Source organism: Mauremys reevesii, linkage group 8 (assembly GCF_016161935.1).
Source record: "Mauremys reevesii isolate NIE-2019 linkage group 8, ASM1616193v1, whole genome shotgun sequence".
Lineage (NCBI taxonomy): Eukaryota > Metazoa > Chordata > Testudines > Geoemydidae > Mauremys > Mauremys reevesii.
This window is the reverse complement of record NC_052630.1, coordinates 42,809,433-42,828,250: the sequence shown is the minus strand read 5'-3', so window position 1 is coordinate 42,828,250 and position 18,818 is coordinate 42,809,433. Positions and strand designations below refer to the sequence as shown.

Sequence of the window (18,818 nt, the reverse complement as noted above, 5' to 3'; positions counted from 1 at the left end):
TTTGCTACCCATCTGGGGTTCAAGAGATGCAGGAATTCCTCCCTTTCCTGGAGTTTGTTGGCACGAGTCAGGAGCAGGCAGGAAAGGGCCTGAAAGGTCATGGCAGGGGAAGCTCATTTGCAACCAGGCCCTATTGCATCATACACCGTCGAGGTTGGGGCTGTGCTGACTGCTGGAGAGAGCCGCTGGTTTGGTCACAGTGAGGAGGTGGCCTGGTTACTTTGGGGCAAGCTAACCCTGTGACAACCAACACTTCTGAGCTTCACAGAATTCCATCCAAAAAATCAGTGACAACAGTGCTCTGAGCTCTTCCTGCGCATACTAAACCCACCTGCTTCAAAGTCAGGAAATGTCTCAATAAAGACATCATCAGTCTGCCCCATGAGAAACACACACTTGTAGTGCAGGCAGTATCATCACATATCATCACAACCACCTTAACTAAATGTTAAATAAATCAGCTGGAAGCGTCACCAGAGTCCTAGGTTAAGGAGTGGCAGTCACTGGACAAGGAGAAAATGGCTACACCTGACACCATTACAGAGCTAATCTAGCCTTGCAGGGTGAGCAGCACCTTCAATACTCCCCCAAACTCCTAACAAGCCGGCTAGTCAGTGTGACAGCACACCCATCAATGTGCTCAAGTTTCCACAGCCAATGCCTTACCCACTGCAATACCAGGCCTGGTGTCCAGGCTACTTAATCTTAGGGGTATTTTAAATTATCCTGTATCTGGAAAATGTGGCTAATAATACATTGCATATACACAGTGCTTTTATCCCCTTGCAGAGGTCAAAAAGGTGGGTGGAAGTAGCCTTATTTTTACAGGTAGCCTAAGTAAGTACGGAGGCATTAAGCTGTTGGCATCAGAGGCACTGTGACCTGATGGCTCAGATGTGCGTCCATCACTTCCCAGTTCAGTGTTCTTTCCCCAATTCTGCCATAAGCGTCCTATGTAATCTTTGCAAATTGCTTAAACCCTCTAGGCAGTCTGTATGACTGCCGCCTTGTCACCGACATCTGAGTAAAACGCTATCATTTGGACTGGGTACGACTGTGCTCGGGTAGAAATAGCTGCACCAGGATCAAGTTGAGGACAATCAGGCCTTCTGTTACCCCCTCTGGAAAACAGAGCTGGGCATTTTCACCCAGATCCTCAAAGGTATTTAGGCACCAAACTCCCTTTGATTTCCATTGAAGTTAGGAACCTAACAACCTTTGATGACTGGACCTTTTCATCCTAGGCCAAGGGGGAACTGATGGGAAGGACCAATTCTAGCAGTTATGATGTTTGCCTTGACCTTTGAAAAGGAGCAGGCTGACGACAAAGACATTATCCATCAATGCCACTTTTTGTGTCTCTCAGCTTCATTGTCAGAGAACCTGGTCTAGTTTTCAAAGAAGGACCCTTTCCAAAACCCTTTGCTATTCCTGCTGTTGAAAACTGCCTCTGACCTGAGGCAGTGTTCAAACCTACCTGTGTCTCATATGGTGTGGTAGACCCTTTGTAAACACTACTGAATGGCGCCATTTATTTATAAGCTTTTAAGTTAACAGGCATCCTTACTCAGAAAATTCATTATGTTCAGAAAAACTTCCCTATTGTAGGAATGCATCTGTGAGTAACGCTTTCTACCATCTCTGGCTCGGAGCCTCCGTTCCATTCTGGTGGATGGAGACCTGGCCTCAGTTCTTCTTGCCTTTGTCACCTCTTGTCTGGATGACAGCAGTGTGATACAGCTGGTCACCAAGCCTTCAGCCCTTGAGACATTCCAAGTAGTACAGAACACTGCAGTGTGTCTCCTCAGCAACGCAGGCTCAGTAACCACCAGCACATCAAACCTGCCCTCCACTCCCTACACTGGGTTCCCATATTTATCAAGTCAGGTTCAAGGTCTTGGTCCTTCAAGGAGCTCCATGGCCTGGACTCAAGGTATGTGAAAGGGCCTAAAGCCCGGGCTGAGGTCCATGGCTGAGAACTTCACTCCTCTGGCACAGTGGCACACTCTAGCCCAAGGGGAAGGCTTGTCTGTGCAGGTGCCAAACCTTTTGTGGGGGCTGGTCCCAGAATGTGGAATGAATTCCCCCAGAAACTAAAGATCATCCCAAACTTCACCACCGTCAGCTCCAAGGGCAAGATATGTTTCTTTGACATGCCATCACTAATGGACACAGAGTCACATGTGTGTGTGTATTAATTTTTTTTCCTAAATCAAAACACTCCCCTGTACACCTTTCTCCCTGTGGAGCAAGGATGAGAGAACAAACCCATGACAGATGCTAGTCAGGTGACTACAGGAAGGCACTCAGCTACTATAGTGCTGAGTATGGCATAAGAATGTATATAGAACGGATCTATTTTAGGCATTGGCTATTGCAGAACCCTTATCAGCAATATGTGCACACACACTCGGAGCGTGATCCTGCTCTCCATGGGTATTCAACTCCCGTTTATGTGAATGGGAGCAGGAAAATCTCACCCTGTGTCTTGTCTCCGCCTCCTGGTTTGAAAATGGATGATTAGTTCCCCTTGGGATGATCCATGTAGTTAGATCACCTTCAGCTCTCATGCCCCGGCTCTGCTGGGAGGAAAGAGGTTGCAATTAAGCAAACTGATCAATGAGATTTGTTGTAGGTAGTTTTGAGCACAATCCTGTTTCCTTTGATTTCGAAAAGAGGTATGGACCTAATCCTGCTCATCTCCCCTATCTCCATCCTCCTCTTTGCCCTTTCACTGCCACCTGCCACCCAGGGGTGGGAACCGTCACCTCCACAGCTGGCCAGGAGCGCTGTGCCCCCTGACTCCCTGTCAGTGCCTTCCCATCACACATGCCTTTCTCCTGGACTTGGGCCTCTTACTTCGCCATCCGTTTTGTGTCTGTAACTCCCTGCTGCCTTTGGGGCTGGCGTGTCTACACATCCAGGGGCACTGACCTTCCCTGGTCAGGTGGGGCCAGCGTGGCTGGGCTGGGGGGAGGGTGCGAAGTGGACACCTGGGGGCCCCTCTCCTGCTCTGCCCAGGTGTTTGGGACTGGACAGCCCCGGGCGGGGTGCCGTTCGCTCTGGGCCAGGGTCCGAGGAGCCCTGCGGCTCCCAGCCTCCAGCCCTGGCTCTGCGCTCCGCAGGGACTAGAGATGCGCGGCAGCAGGTTCAACTCCCAGCTCGTGCTGGCCCGTGTCTCCAGCCGGCCCCGGTTCCGCCCCACGCTCGGGGGGTGCAGACAGCGCAGCCCCGTGTGATGGGGGGCGCCTCGAGCAGCTGGGCGGGGGCCCTGGGGGCTGCTCCCGGCACCTGCTGGCAGGCCCGGCCCGCGCGTGGGTCTCAGCGGCGCCGCGCGGGAAGGGAGTCGCCTCAGCTCGGCAGCGCGGCCAATGGGCTGGCGGGCGGGCCGGGCTGTGGGCGGCGCGGAGCGGAGCTTGGGCCGGGCGGAGCTGAGAAACCCGCACACAGCAGCGCGTCTCGCCGGCTGCGCGACCCGCGGCATGGCAGCCAAGTGCCCCCGGTGCGCCAAGGCCGTCTACTTCGGTGAGTGCCCGGAGCCCTCCGCACGGACCAGTCCCCCCTCGCTCCCCAGTCTGGGGCACACCCCGGGCACGGACCGGTCCTGCCCTCGCTCCCCAGTCTGGGGCATCCCCTCGGGCACGGACCGGTCCTGCCCTCGCTCCCCAGTCTGGGGCATCCCCTCGGGCACGGACCGGTCCTGCCCTCGCTCCCCAGTCTGGGGCATCCCCTCGGGCACGGTCCTGCCCTCGCTCCCCAATTTGGGGCACTCCCGCCCGGGAATAGGGGCTACCCCCTTGCGCTCGCCAGCCTAGCCGCAGCTCTCCTCCCCGCTCCCAGGAGGGACTAGTGTCTCCCTTTCACACATTCCCCGCAGCCTGGGAAAAGGGGCTGCTACTCTCCCTCCATGCCGGGTGCAGCCCCAACCCGGCAGTAGGGGCTGCGACCCCCCGTGCTGCCCACCTTGGGTGCTCCCTTGCCTTGCAGCCCCACTCCTCCCTTCCCGAGAACTGAGCCCATCCCCAGTCTGTGCGTTCTTCCCGGGGGCGGGGCGGAGAGGGCAGCTGTTGTCTCCCCTCCCCACTCTGTGTGCACCCCTGCCTGGGAATAAGGGGGCTGAGCCCATCCCCAACCTGGGTGCCCCCGCTTTCCAGTTTGCAGGCTCCCCCTCTCTGGGAGCAGAGGGCAGCTGAGCGTGTTATAACTGTTTTTTATACATACCGGACCCTTGGTCTGTGGCTCTCTGCTCAGAGTTAACATGATGAGTAGAGTCTACAGGTATAGGGCGTGGCAGGGAAAGGGTTACAGCTAAACCTCTGCTGCTTTGGTTGGTTAGGGGGAAGCACCTGCATTGTTTGTATTTGTAAAGTTGTGAGGGCTCCACTTGATTTCGTCCTCTGGTATTGGCTCCCTGGGAGAGTCCCTGTGTGCGCTTGCTGGGACAGGGTGATTGGGATCTCTGCTGAGTTGTCTGATCCCCTGCCCAGATGGGTGTGTATGGCTGACCCAGGTGACGAGGAGGGGGGGCAATCTCTCAAATGCTCAGTTCTGCAGCTGGGACCAGATTTTTCAAAACCGCTCAGTGTCTGTCGTGCACCCAGTGTGCTGAGATCATAGATTCATAGAAAGGTAGGGCTGGAAGGGACCTTGAGAAGCTGTCAAGTCCAGCCCCCTGGGGTGTACAGGGCCAAATAAACCTAGACCATCCCTGGCAGGTGTCTGTCCAACCTGTTCTTAAAAAACTGCAGTGACAGAGATTCTACAACCTCCCTTTGAAGCCTATTCCAGAGCTTAACTACCCTTATGGCTGGTAACGTTTTCCTAATGTCTAACTTAAATCTCCCTTGCTGCAGATTTATCCCATTACTTCTTGTCCTGTCTTCAGAGGCCATGGAGAACAAATGATCCCTATCCTCTTTATAACCACTGTTAGCATATTTGAAGTCTGTTATCCGGTCCTCTCTCTGTCATCTTTTCTCCAGACTGAACATGCCCAGGTTTTTTAACCTTTCCTCACAAGTCAGGTTTTCTAAACCTTTTCATCTTTTTTGTTGCTTTTCTCTGGACTCCCTCCAGTTTATCCACATCTTTCCTAAAGTGTGGTGCCCAGAACTGGACACAATACTCCAGCTGGGGCCTCAGCAGTGCCAAGTAGAGCAGGACAATTACCTCCTATGTCTTACATACAACACTTCTGTTAATACACCCCAAGATATTAGCCTTTTTTGCATCACATTGTTGATTCTGATTCAATTTGTGATCCACTATAAACCCCAGATCCTTTTCAGCAGTACCACTACCTAGCCAGTAATTCCCCATTTTGTTGTTGTACATTTAGTTTTTCTTCCTAAGTGATGTACTTTGTGCTTGTCTTTATTAAATTTCATTTTGATGAATTGAAATCAATTCTCCAATTTGTCAAAGTTGTTGTGAATTCTAATCCTGTCCTCCAGAGTGCTTGCAACCCCTCCCAGCTTGGTTTCTCCCACAAAGCATATAAGCATACTCTCCACTCCATTATCCTAATCATTAATGAAAATATTGGACTAGTATCAGACCTAGGACTGACCCTTGTGGGACCCCACTGGATTTACTCTCCTAGTTTGACAGCAACCCATTGATAGCTACTCTTTGATTACAGTCTTTCAACCACTTTTGCACCAACCTTACAGTAATTTCATCTAGACCACATTTCTCTAGTTTGCTTATGAAAATGTCATGTGGCACTGTGTCAAAAGTCTTACTAAAATCAAGGTGCATCACATCTGCTTCTCTCGGTCCATTAGCCGAGTAACCCTGCCAAAGAAGGAAATTATAAGCCTGTTATTCACTAGGTGCTTACAAATTTAATTGTTTAATAACTTGTTTCAATATCTTTCCAGATAATGAAGTTAGGCTGACTGGTCTATAATCATCTGCAAATCTCACCCTGATTGTGAGTGCTGAGTGGCTTTGATCTGACCAGTATTGCTAGGATGGCGGTGCCCTGAGACCTGCCTGAGTTGGGACACATTGACTTTTCAGAGGATGGGCAAAGTTGTTTTTAGAAAGACAGGAGAACTTGGCAGTAGTGGGAAGAATGGGAGGTCAAAATCAGAAATGAGTTCCAGCAGCATCTACAGACAGCAAAGAGCTAGAATGCAAAGGTTAACTACATGTGTCCCCTCCCCTCAATTCTGCATGTTGAAATACAGAGCGTGTCTCATCCAAGCCATTTCCAAAGTCTCTGAACTGCTTTGTTCTCCTTTACTGTAAATGTATGTAAAATACTCTACTTATGGTGCACTTTTCACTAATGGAGCTCACAACACTTTACAAAGGTAGGTAAAGCAGTGTTAGTTTCATTTTACATATGGGGAAACTGAGGCATGAAGACAATTATATTTAAAAAAGTGGCTTCTGAATTTGGGGATGGCACCTTGGACCCCATTCTCAGAAGCACCAAGTACCCACAGTTCCTGTTGACTGCAGTTGAAGAGATGGCTGCTTCCCCCCTGCCCCTAAAAATCAGACCCAGGGCATCTCCAGTGGAACATCTTGGTTTTAGTGACTTTCCCCAGGTTATAGAGCTGGTCGTGGCCAAGCTGGGACTAGAGTCCAGGTCTCCTGACTCCTTCCTGTGCCTTGCTGCCATTTGAAAACGTACCTCTTCCAATACTGCTTTTATTAAGTGAAAAGTTACACGGTCCAGAATGTGGCTTGGCACCAACTAGAACATAGCTTTGACTTGCTCCCTTCTCCAACCTGTCATGGTCTTAGAGTCCTGGGAATTACTGCTGAAGATTAGGATCATTTTAAAGGCACGGGGAATTAATCTCCATTACCCAGATCACTTTCTGATTGAATTAGTTAGCTTTGCATTCTGGCTTAGTTTTGGCTAGTGCTGCTTGCAGGTTATTCCCACCCTGGAGGATAATTCCCATCTCCCTCTTATGATCTACTGCCATGTAGTGAAGTGTGTGACAGCTCAAGTATCCATCTTCTCCAGTCCTTACTTCTCTTGGTTGTTTATTTTGATAGAGAAATACCATGGGGTTATGATAGCATCTGAGCGTTCAAAGCTTTGGGAAGGGTTGTGCACTTTCATTCCGCCCCAGCCATCTCCAAGTAAACACTCAGAAATAGGAATTTGCTTTTTCTCCCCTTCTAAGTAAATCTTTTTGTGGGGGCGGGAATAACTCAGCCTGCTGGATTTCATCCCTTGTGTGAATCTTTCCCTTTTAAGCTGAAAATACTGTGTCTGTTTTCCTGGAGGCCCCAGTCTGACGTTAGTTTCTTTCTCCCTGCTCTCTGGGTGACTGTTCTCGTGGAATCACTGGTTGCTGTTGGTAGTGGAGAAGACTATCCTCTCCTGACCGCCCCAGGTGCAGTCAGGGAGATGGGGTCATATTGTGCCCGAGCAGAAGTACCGATGGGAGTGAGCCAGAGAAACCATGACCTCACAGAGTTCACTTCCAATCTTCCCCGTCTAGGGAGGGATCAGGTCAGCATTCCCAGGATTTGTGATGAGTGGAAGCATCAGTCCTGCAGAAGCTATGGGCGCTTTTACTTCCCCTACCCTCTTGCTCCATGGTCTCAGGGAAGATGGGTTTATACAGGTGCCATGCTGCCTCTGAGTGACCATCCACCCACAGCTATGTAAATGAGCTGCCTAGATGCACGGAGCAGGTGATAACCTAGAGAGAGAAGAGAGACACCCCACTCTTCCTACTTTGCAGCAACAGCATGCAGAAATCTGCTTGGATAGAAGCCATCTTTGCATGCCATGGGCTGTGGCTGCTCCCTGGCTCCTCCCAGGCCCCAGCTCAGCCTCTGCTGCCTGACTCCCATGGAGACCTGGCTTTATGGGGGGGGAGGGGGGAGAGGGCTCTGTGGGGTCCAAGGAAGGGGGTGTAGGGGAGACTGTGCCACAGAGCCAGTGCTAGTTCTATGCCAGCCAAGGTGGTCTGTATTCAAGGGAGTGGCGAGAGCAGAGTCAGAGCTGGTCCAAAATTTTCTGTTGAAACACTTTTTTGATGGAAAATGTTGCAAAAACGGTATCCTTTTGCTGAAATATGCATATAACCCCACCTCCAACCCAAATATCAAAACATGTTCATTTCTTTCGGTATGAAAAAAAATTGAACACTTTTTTTCTGCAAGTTGGGGAAATCACTTCCTGACCAGATCTAGTCCAAACGTATCAGGAAAGTGGCAGGAGAAGAGGTTTTTTCCTGCTTCTTGTTTCCAAGGCCAGTTTTTATTTTGAACTTCCACTGCAATTGACTAATAAATCACATAACCTAGTGGGAAAGCAATAGTGGAATTATCTTCCACAGGTTGTGTGTGTGCATGAATTCTTTTATTGCCCCTTAAATTAGCGGAGACTGATTAATAAAGTCCTGCTTGTTTGGAAGTGTTACTTTCTTGTGATGAATGACCCTTGATTATAATTTTTTTAGATGACAGGAGCTGTGATTCTGAATCTCATGAAAATGTAATCAAATTCTTTTTCTCTTCCCTCTGCCCTACCCCCGACTTTGTTGAGATGCTCATGTACTGAAATGGGCAGCTGTCCAGAAATAACGGTAATTTTATTTATGGAAAATTAACTTTCAGTCTTCCTGTTGCCTTTTACTCCACAGAAAAATCTGGCAGACCCTTCCTCTGTAATGAAAGGGATGTGGGTGTTTCCTGAATTACAGAATGAAGTTAAAGTGCAGGAAAACATAAAAATAGATTTTTTGAAAAAGCACATTGTGGCATGGGACATTTTTTCCCAGTAGCAGCTGGGCCATTTGGTTAGTCTACCTTTTTTTTTTTTTATGCAATTTGAAAGATCCAGTGAATACTTGTTGGGACTATTTAAGTGAAAAAGTAACTGATGCTAATGCTCTGTAGCTGACTCCTAGAGCCCTAACTGCAAGTAGCCCATGTTTTGGTCTCTTTCCCCAGGAAGAGTTGGTGGTCACAGCCAGCCTGAAGCAAAACAACTGAGTATTTCTTAAGCTACCAATACAAAAGAGAGGTCTCCAAGTGAGTTTTGCAGGATCACTGCCTTTGTGACCTGTGCCTGGGGGAAAATTCTGAATTGCCCCTCTCTACCCGCCTTTGTTTTCAGACTAGTGAACTGCAGAGAGAGGACTGCAGTAGCTAGCATTCTGCTGCTTCCTCTGTGCAATGTTTATCACTGAATTCTGAGCTGAATACAAAGTTAAAAAGACAAAATATGTAACAGATACGTGCGATTTATTGTCCATCTGCTTATTCTGCTGGAACCCAGGCAGGCAGATAACAAAGAGGCTCTTTTTGTTCTTGATTGCATTGTTCTAAAGGACCTCATCTGGTGGAGTGTGTGTGAGCGCGCATGCAATTACAGAGTCAGGGAGCTTTGCTGCAAGTGGGTGACTTTCTGTGTGCAGAGAATGGCATGGGCTGGCATGTACTCACAGGCATGAGGAGGAAGTGGCCAAATAGCCCCAGAATTTAGCATTTTTGTGCAACTGTGGCAGCAGCAGCGAGTGCTGAGGTATTTGGGGGAAAATCTTGTATGGGTGGTATGAGGAGCTTGCTGTCTGGGGGCAGCAGCGAGAGAGGCTTTTAGCTTGGGATCATTTGATTGCCAGTATTGGCCAGTGTCTGAGGTTGGAGAGTGCTGCTGAGTTGCGGAGTGGGGGTTGTAAGGCTCATCCAGTTGTTATAATATTATATTTATTATTATAAGGCTCATCCAGCTGTTATCTGGACAGACCAGCATCAGCCTCTGTAGCTCGGGCCAGCAGTAACCATCACCATAGGAGAAAAATGGAGGCAAGCTGCCTCTCACTGATACCCTGGGGGAGCAGCCCAAGCTCCCCATAGAGAACCCTTGGCAAGCAACAGTCCAGTATCACTGGAAAGAGGAACAGGTGTTAGCAAGAGGTGAGCAGACCCCCAAGTGCAGTGAAGGGGAATCTGATCCATGGTTGCTGCAGCTGGGTCTGGGCTCTGTAAAGGGGCCCGTTGGATGGTTTTGAAATACCCAATGCCCATCATTGCTATACCAGTCACCTGTGTATCAGCTTCCTCCTACCGCTGTATTTAGGAATACAATATCCTGGCCAGTACTGCTTCCTTCTGTGCTTTGCAGAGCTCTGCACAGGCTTGTTTGCTCTGGAGAAATTTAAGCTAGAAGAGCAGAAGCAGCTCTGCAATTAATAAGTAACCACTGTCCTTGGAAATAGATGCTTGCTGTTTTCCAGTGCCCGTGGCCTGAAAATCTCCTGCCCAGGCTGACTCTGCATGGCTGAATGTGAGGATTTTGTCTGTGTGTGTATTATAGATTTTCTTAAAATATTGAGAAAACGCCAGCCTTCTCTTCAGCACAGCCTGTATGGAAGTGATCATATGGGTGACTTAAGCACAGCTGCTTTATTGCCAGGGATAATGCTGATGGCCTGGAAGCTGGCTCTTATATAATCTCCTATTTTGATGTCTGAGAGGCTGCTCTCTGGGCGTATCCATCTCAGGAGCCAGGGTTTCTAGCAAATTGCTGCCTGGCTTGGGTATCAGAATACAAGCAGCTGACGGGGATTTAGCTGTGAAAGTCCTAGAGAGCAGGAAATGGCCCAAAGCTGTGGAGTGGGGTAACTGGCACAGTTGTAGTGTACTTGGACAAATACTGCAAATGACAGAAAATCGCATAGGCCTTCCTGCAGTAGCAACTCATAACCTTCCTTCCTGCCTCTTCGCTGGGGGTATGTCTGCTGCTTATTAGCAAACATTTCTATAGCAGTAATGGCTAAGGGCCACACCAAGATGTGTCCCACTGCATTCAGTGCAATGCAGATGTAAATGCAAGTTCTGCTCCCAAAGAGCTTGTGGTCTGAAAGACAAGATGCCAGTTACTAACTGCGTTTCATAGATTCCAAGGCCTGAAAGGACCGCTGTAATCGTGTACTCCAGGGGTCGGCAACCTATGGCATGCTGCTGCCTGCCGGGGTCCTGGCCACCGGCCCCGCTCAGCCCGCTGCTGGGGACCCTTGCAGGCAGCAGCGTGCCATTAAAAATACTCCCTGGCCCAGCCTGCTCTTCTCCGCCCCTGCCTCTTCCCCCAGCGTGCTGGGTTCCTGCCCCTCCTCCTCTCCCTCCCTGCCGAGGAACAGCTGATGGCCCTGGAGAGGGAGGGGGAGAAGCAGAGCAGGAACCATAGCCGCTCGTGCTCCCGGAGAAGAGGTGGGGACGGGGCCTTGGGGAAGGAGGGTGGAATCAGGGCATATCCCCTCCAGCCAGTGATGAGCTGCCAAAATATTAACAGGTTCCCTCCTCCTCACCCCAGGAGGGGGATGTGGCTGCCCCCCCGGACTCCTGCCTCATCCAACCCCCCACGTTCCTTCCCCCAGGACCCCTGCCCGATCCACCCCCCTTCCCTGTCCCCTGACTACCCCCTGCCGCCCCATCCAATGCTTCCTCTCATTCCTGATGGCCCCCCGGGACCCCTGCCCCATCCAACCACCCCTTCTCCCTGTCCCCTGACCGCCCCTGGAATCCCTGCCCCTGACTGCCCCCCGCCACCCCATCCAACCCCTGCTTCTTCCTGACTGCCCCCCCAGGACCCTTGCCACCATTCAATCCCCTGTTTCCTGCCCTCTGACTGCCCCACCCCTATCCACCCCCACAACCCCAAACTCCCTGCCCTCTTCCAACATCCCCTCCCTGCTCCCTTACTGCGCTGCCTGGAGCCGCTCTGCCGGGACCAGCACCAGCACTGTGGGGCCCGAGCCGGGCCGGGAGCTGCAACCGCAGGGCCGGGAACCAGCACCAATGTCGCAGGGGCCCGGCTGGAGCCGCGGGGCCGGGAACCAGCACCAGTGCCGCAGGGGCCGGGCTGGGCCGGAGCCGTGGGGCCGGGAACCAGCACTGGGGCCGGGCCGGGCCGGCGCCGCGGGGGCCGGGCCGGCGCCGCAGAGGCCGGCGCCGCGGGGGCCGGGAACCAGCGCCCGTGCCGCGGGGGCCGGGCTGGGCCCGCCGGAGCTGCGGGGGCCGGGCTGGAGTTGCGGGGCCGAAGCTGGGGATGCTTGGCTGGGGCCGGGACAGGATGGGGCTAGGTGCGCTCGGCCCGGACCAGGAGCCGGGCCAGAGCCAGGGGCACTCGGCTGGGACTGGGGCTGGGCTGCGGCTGGGGGCGCTCGGCCGGGGGTGCCAGGTTGGAGGGAGCTGCTAAGCTGGCCACACCTCTCCTCCCCCCGCGGCCCAGCTTACCTGCCCCCTGCTTGTTTCAGGCTTCACGAATATCTGATTCGCAGGAAGCAGGGGAGGGGGAAGAGAAGTGGGGGCGGAGCATTCAGGAGAAGAGGGGGAAGTGAGCTGGGGCTTTTGTTAAATAAAGCCCTTATAGAACCGGTAGTCCTGGAACAACAGGTTCTAAAAGGACTTCTAAATTTAACAACTGGTTCCTGCGAACCAGTGAGAACCGGCTCCAGCTCACCACTGCCTCCAGCCCCCTGTCGTGAGCCGCTCAGGGCAGGTGGCTGGGAGCATCCCCACGACTCCCCCAGCCCACACCCCTAGCCCACTGCCCTGACTCCTGCACCCCCCTCACAGACACCCAGCCTCCCGCCCTGACCCCAGCACCCCCCCCCACGACCCCAGCCCTGATTGCTGCACCCCCGTCACACACACCCCAGCCCTCTGTCCTGACTTCTGCACCCGCCACACGTACCCAGGCCCCCCACGCCTCATGCCCTGACTCTTGCATCCCCACCCTGAGCACCAAATAGAAGCTCCTGCACCCCCCCCCACATTCCCACCTGCACCCCTCATACCAAATGGGAGCTGCCAAGGTAAGTGCTCCACATCCAAACCTCCTGCCCCAACCCTGAGCCCCCTCCCTCATTTTAGCACTCCGACCCTCAGCTCAGTGCAGAGAGAGAGGAAGAGAATGGGCCAGAACCAGGGAGAAGGTAGGTACCACTCTATGTGGGCAGGGCCGGGACCCTGGGCCGGCAGCAGGGACCCTGGGTGGCAGGAGCCAATGGACGGAACCCCAGACCGGCAGTGGGCTGATCCGCTCAGCCCATCAGCCCACTGCTGGTCTGGGGTCCCGGTCGCCGGCCCCGCTCAGCCCGCTGCCAATCTGGGGTTCTGGCTGCCAGCCTCTTGCCAGCCGGGGTCTCTGCCGCAGGCCCTGCTCAGCCTGCTGCCAGCCTAGGTGAATGGAACCCCAGGCTGTTAGCGGGCGGAGTGGGCCGGCGGCGTAAGATCAGCATTTTAATTTAATTTTAAATGAAGCTTCTTAAACATTTTGAAAACCTTGTTTACTTTACATATGACAATAGTTTAGTTATATAATATATAGACTTATAGCAGGAGACCTTCTAAAAAACGTTAAAATGTATTACTGGCACACGAAACCTTAAATTAAAGTGAATAAATTAAGACTCCGCACACTGCTTCTGAAAGGTTGCCGTCCCCTGGTCTAGTCTGACCTGTGTAGCCCAGGCCAGAGAACTTCCCTGAAATGATTCCTAGAGCAGATCTGGACAGGTTAATTAACATGCCTGGTTAATTAACCACTTGTTCCTACCTGTGTTCCATCCCACATTTAGCATAGACACTGCCTTGCAGAAACCCCCGCAGGAGGTGAGAGCACCTATTATGCTGCTGTGTTTCATACTTGCAGTTCTCAGTGGCTCCCCTCCTCCTCTGCTGTTCATTGGGAGCCAGCTCAGGGCTTCTCCTTGCAGATCAGCTGAGAGGCAGATTGGGTGTGTCTGGGACTGGCAGGAGACTCCTCTGCAAGCCAGCTAGTATCTGGCCTACCTAAGTTTTTCCATACCACTCATTAGGTCAGCAGGGAGTGAGTGGTGCTTCCATTTCTCACTGAACCACAGATTGACAGCAGGTGTGGTGAGAACCTAGGTCCTGATCTGGGGAATGCTCCCATGTGCTGTGCAACTGTTTTCAGGAACAGGAGCTTAGTTTTTAGGTTGCAAGTGAGCAGTTAGAAGGGAGCTTCATTTATTGATCACTGTCCTGGAAAGAGCATAGGGAGGGGGAGAGAAAATGGGAAAGGGGAAATAAAGAGAGGGAAAGGAAATTGAATGGAGGGGGAGGGAAAGTTAGAGGCACAACTGGAAAGAGGCAGATAAAGGGGAGGGAGAGAGAGTGAAACAAAAATAAGTGAGGCAAAACAAATTTTCCATACAATTATTAAGAAAATGTTACAATAAAACACAAAGAATGAATACCCTCAGTTACATCACATGTGGGTCTGCTTTATGTATGCAGGGTCAGCTCTGTGCCCAGTACCCAATATATATTACCGTTGCTGCCTTTAGACTAAAAGCCATCCTGCTTTTACTGTACAGTACCATGTGTGCTGAAAGTGCTATATAAGCAATACTGAGGAAAAGGGTTGGGAGACCTTGCTGAGAATGGGTGGTGGGTCCCAGATGCCCAGTGCGGGTCAGTAGAGAACCTGCTCTGGTTTTGCTTTCCTCTCTAATATTAATTTTGGCTTTTTGCATGGCCTTCTTCCTGGTTTTTTGTGTGCCTGACGGGTCATACCAGCCAAGACCCAAAGGCAGCTGGGTCAGAATGGAGTTTTGTTGGCTTTCTACCAGGATGGAGCATTGGTCTAATGCTGAACTTCAGGGAGGCAGGTAGATTTAAAAACAAACCAACCAACCTTTGGTCTGAAATGTCTTAAATCTTGTAAAATGCAGGAAATTACATTGGACAACCTACAGATATCCTTGGGCACTCCCAGACATGGCTCCATGCTGATCTCTTCTGTGCTTGTGTAACCCACGTAAGGCGAGGGGGTTCTTTGTCCCCCTCTAGTGGCTGGTTCTTATACAAAGTTTGAGCCTACTAAGGCCTTCGTCCTCCAGCAGGAAAGGCTTATAGCACTGAATGGCCTGGGTTCAAACACCGCTGACAGGCCAAGTGGGTTTGGTTAAATTTGTCCTTATGAAATTGTGGATGGAGGGTTTTCAGCCTGTTGTGTCATCCACCCTGTTCACGCTCACCTTTCCATGCAGGCCTGAGAGGGGCCGATGCCTTTCTGGGCTGGGAAGCTATTGAATGAGTGGTGCAGGAGGGGAGGGGAAAATGTCTCTGACTTCCCTGCCTAGCAGTCGAGCCCACATGGCATTTGACAACTGACTCTTTGGTTCAGTGGGCTTCCTTTTGATTAACTTTAGCATGGATAATTTTGAGGAGCGGGTGACAAAAAGGAGAGTGCCTGCAATGCATTGTGGCATGAGTTCCTTCCTAGCCCTGGAAAGAATGAGACCTCTTGTCTGCCTGGGCTCTCAGCAGGAAGCCTGGCTGTGCTGCACTGTATGCTGTGTTGGCAGGTGACTTTGCACCAGCAGGCCCTATCATACAGTTACTTCCATCCATCCATAGGGTGGTGAAGGGTAATTGGCAGATCTGGTGTTCCCTGAGTGAATGCGTGGAGTTATCTGTGGTAGCTTGAAGCTCTCTGGGACCCTGCACTACAGGTTTGTAGGAATACATGAGTGGAGGGGCAGCCAGGATGTGCAGTTTTCAAGGCTCGGATACATTGTGAAGCAACAAGTCCAAGGCTGTGGAGGCCTCCAGCAGATGAGGAGTACACACAGCGTGTGACGCTGTGTGGACTCCATGTTTGTATTAACACTTTGGCCAGTGAATTCCCAGTGTCCCGTGTGGTGCTGGGCTGTCTTCGGCACAGGCCAGCTAGTCAGATTGTGCCTTCAGACCCCTCTCTGCTCCTGCTTCCTCCCTTATAAAATGGGTGTTGGTCCTTGTCTCCGGCAGCTATGGGGCATACTGGAAACCTGGTGCCTCTCCATGGAAAAGGGCAAGAATGAAGAGTGTAGAACTTCCTTCTGGGGGTTGGAAGGTGATGAGGAGATGAAGCACCTCTCTGCCTCACTGAACCAGCGGGCTCCAGAAAGCAGGCCCCGGTCGTGAGCAAATTGGGGTGGGTTTCAGAGAGAGCTTGGCCCTAGCTACAAGTGTTATCATCTAGAGCCTTGTGTTCCCTGCCATGGAACGGGATGCTATGAAGATCAGTGCAGTTTCTCCCAGGCCTGAGGAGAGCACAGGCCGAATTAGCCAATTCAAAATGTGCATGCTGGATTGGAGTGGGTCACTGACTGGACTAGCCTTGTTTCTTTTACTATGTTTGGTCACAAAATTTATGTGACTTTCTATGGACTCGTGTTGGCAGGCAGATGCTTCAGTGCTTTCTTTTTTAATAAAACAAACCATGGCAACAAGCTGTCAGCAGCAGCTATGATCCCATCCCTGTGGCCCTGCAGCGTGTCTGGTGCGTAGAGAACATCAGCCATTGGGCTTGACAATGGTAGTGATCCTATCGGCACTGCCTGGGCTCCGAATTGGAGAAAAGTTTAAAAATGTGAATGGCAGTGGATGGATATACATCAGGGTGGGGACAGAGGGGACAGTCTAAATGATTCTGAGCGGGTGAGTTACAAATGCGTGTAACCCAGCTAGTCAGAATGATTTCCTTCTTCCATTACCTTTCAGGGCTGTGTGTTTTCCCTGCAAGTCCTGCTGCTGTTACAGGGAGCTGCTCTGTTTTTCCACTGTCGCATATTAGAGGAAATCTCCTGGCTAGCAGAGCAGCACAGAGTCTCAGCTTCAGGCCCAGTAGTTAGCAAGCATGTAGGTTCATCGCTCAGTTGTCCTTCTCTGCCATTTTTCAGGCTACCAGCGTGACCTGTTGTATTTAAAAGAAACTGATTAGTTTAAAAGTAACTGATGTTGCCACACATTCAGACACTGAGCTGAAGGCAGGTACACAGTGGGTGCAAAATGCTACTCAGCTGGAGTGGTAACTATTTACATTTGACATTCATCCCAGTGCAAAACAGTGCCAGGGCAATGGAGAATTGGGCCCCAGCTGCCTGAAGAAGCCTCTGTCTCCTGGAGGGCTTGATTCAGCTCTCACAGACATCTGTGGGAAGTTCTCCATGGACTCCCTGGATGTGGGATCGGGCCCCCTCTGAATCATGGACAACTGAAGATTCAGGTGGTTAAACAGAAGTGCAGGTTGATATTTTTGGCATCTGCTGGTGAGGCAGGAGGAACATGGCTGGCTTCTCTTTGAAGGGTGGGCTGTTGCCTGCAGGAAGGAAGCCCCTGAGTATCCAGAAGATTTAGGGTTTGTCCTGGTGAAGGGGAAAGATACATTTCTAGAGCATGTTAGTGACCACATTCTAACACATGAAGGTAGACAAGGCAAGCTCTACCCCCACACGCGCTAGCTGGTCGAACTGACCTGTGGGATGAGCCTGGGTTAGATGTGAAGTTGTGTTAGAAGGTGCTAGCAACATGATCTAAAATCCCACTCCTCTCATCCTAGTCCAGACACACTGTTAGGAAAGGCCGTGTCACAGCCTGACTCTGAGCTCTCCGCCTTTGCCTGTCATTGTTTCCTCTGAACTAGTTTTGTGTATTTTTAGCTTGGCTAATCTGGGTCCTGTCAGCATCAAGAGGGGAAGAGGAGCTGTGCTCGGGGTTGGGATGTTCTTGTTTGGACACTCGCACAGATTATTAAATAAGCTGGAATGGGTCCTGAGCTTGTGAGCAGAATGGGGAACCCTTCACCATTCCCCGTGTGCTGGGAAATACTCCATGAAACACAGAGAGTGCCGTGGACCGAATGCTAATACTGCACTGCCAAGGCCCCGAGCATCAGGAAACACCCAGGTTCAGAATGGCCGTGCCTCTGTAGCGCTCCCGCTTGTGTGTAGACGCTTAGATACAGGGTGCTGCGGCAGTTTAAAAGAATCACATCTCAGCGTGAATGTTTCTTGCCTGTATTGTGTTGGGGAGCCTGAGATCACTGTTGCTGCAAGGGAGTAGGTGGGGAAAACATTTTCCTCTATTGTTTGCTCCTTTGTGTGATTGACAGCACTCTGTATGCTCAGTTCTGCTGTTTCCCCTGTGTCGTGTTAGGCCCCGATCCTGAAAAGTGGTGCTGGCTTTGTACTGCAGAGTCTCCTATGATTGCCTCAGACAGACCTGTGGGTGACATGCAGTCTGCTTCTATGAGCCGATCAGCGCAACTGCCCCACCCAAAGCCACTGCAAAGAAGACTAGAAATCTACAAAAGATTCTGCCCCCGTCAGCCCTCAGGAGTCCTTAGGGGGCCCTGCCTGGGAGTGTGTTTGTGGAGGCTCAGGAACTGGGTATCTGCGGGGGTTCCCCTCCAAGTCAGTGTCTGTGAGCACAGTCCACAGTAGCAAACTAAAGCACCAGGCTCTGTATGTCATCTGCCTGGTGCAGCAGTCGGGGGAGTCTCCCATCAGGTGCTTTCCTGGTGTGCTGCTGAGAGGCTCCCAGCTGTTTGAATGCCCCTTTCTCTTCACAGCTGGAGGGCAAAAGGAAATGCCCTCACTGGGAAAGGACTTTATTTTTAATACTGTTACAGTGACGGCTCCTTTTCTGGGCTGTACCCAGTGTTCTGGGGATGTTGGCTGGGTCCTGGGGGCTGGATTTGGCTCTGGAGAGCTTGATAGGGAGGCAGCACAGACATCAGTATGTCATGATGGAGGGCAGTTCATTGTATCACATGGTCTGCCCTAAAGCAAGAAGGCAGGCAGGGCTTAGAGTTGGCAGTGTGTGAGGTTGATTGGAAGGGTGTAAAGCTGGAGCTTCCTCTCCGAGGCTCAAAGCCTGGCACGGGCCTCCCGCTTGCAAATCACACTGCAGATGGAAGGTGCTGTACACCAGAGGAGCTAGCAGCAATTTGCCCCTGTAGTATCTGGAAGTGTTGGTAGCTGATGGAGTTTGTCCTAGTGTACATAGCTGAAACTGGGCTAGGGTTATTTGAACTGGAA

General features: G+C 51.5%; 1 protein-coding gene across 3 annotated transcripts in view; it reads left to right on the top strand.

Moving 5' to 3' along the window:
• The first annotated feature begins 3,356 nt into the window (after positions 1 to 3,356).
• CRIP2 (cysteine rich protein 2) overlaps positions 3,357 to 18,818 on the top strand; it is a 65,690-nt gene continuing 50,228 nt past the window's right edge. Inside the window, exon 1 of one of the 3 annotated variants that reach the window (XM_039483623.1) lies at positions 3,357 to 3,525. In XM_039483623.1, the coding sequence (XP_039339557.1) occupies positions 3,372 to 3,525 (154 nt within the window). In that variant the 5' untranslated portion in view covers positions 3,357 to 3,371. Of the gene's footprint in view, positions 3,526 to 10,245; positions 10,271 to 11,119; positions 11,194 to 18,818 lie in introns of those variants that run through there. The other 2 variants (XM_039483625.1, XM_039483624.1) reach the window with 2 other exon arrangements.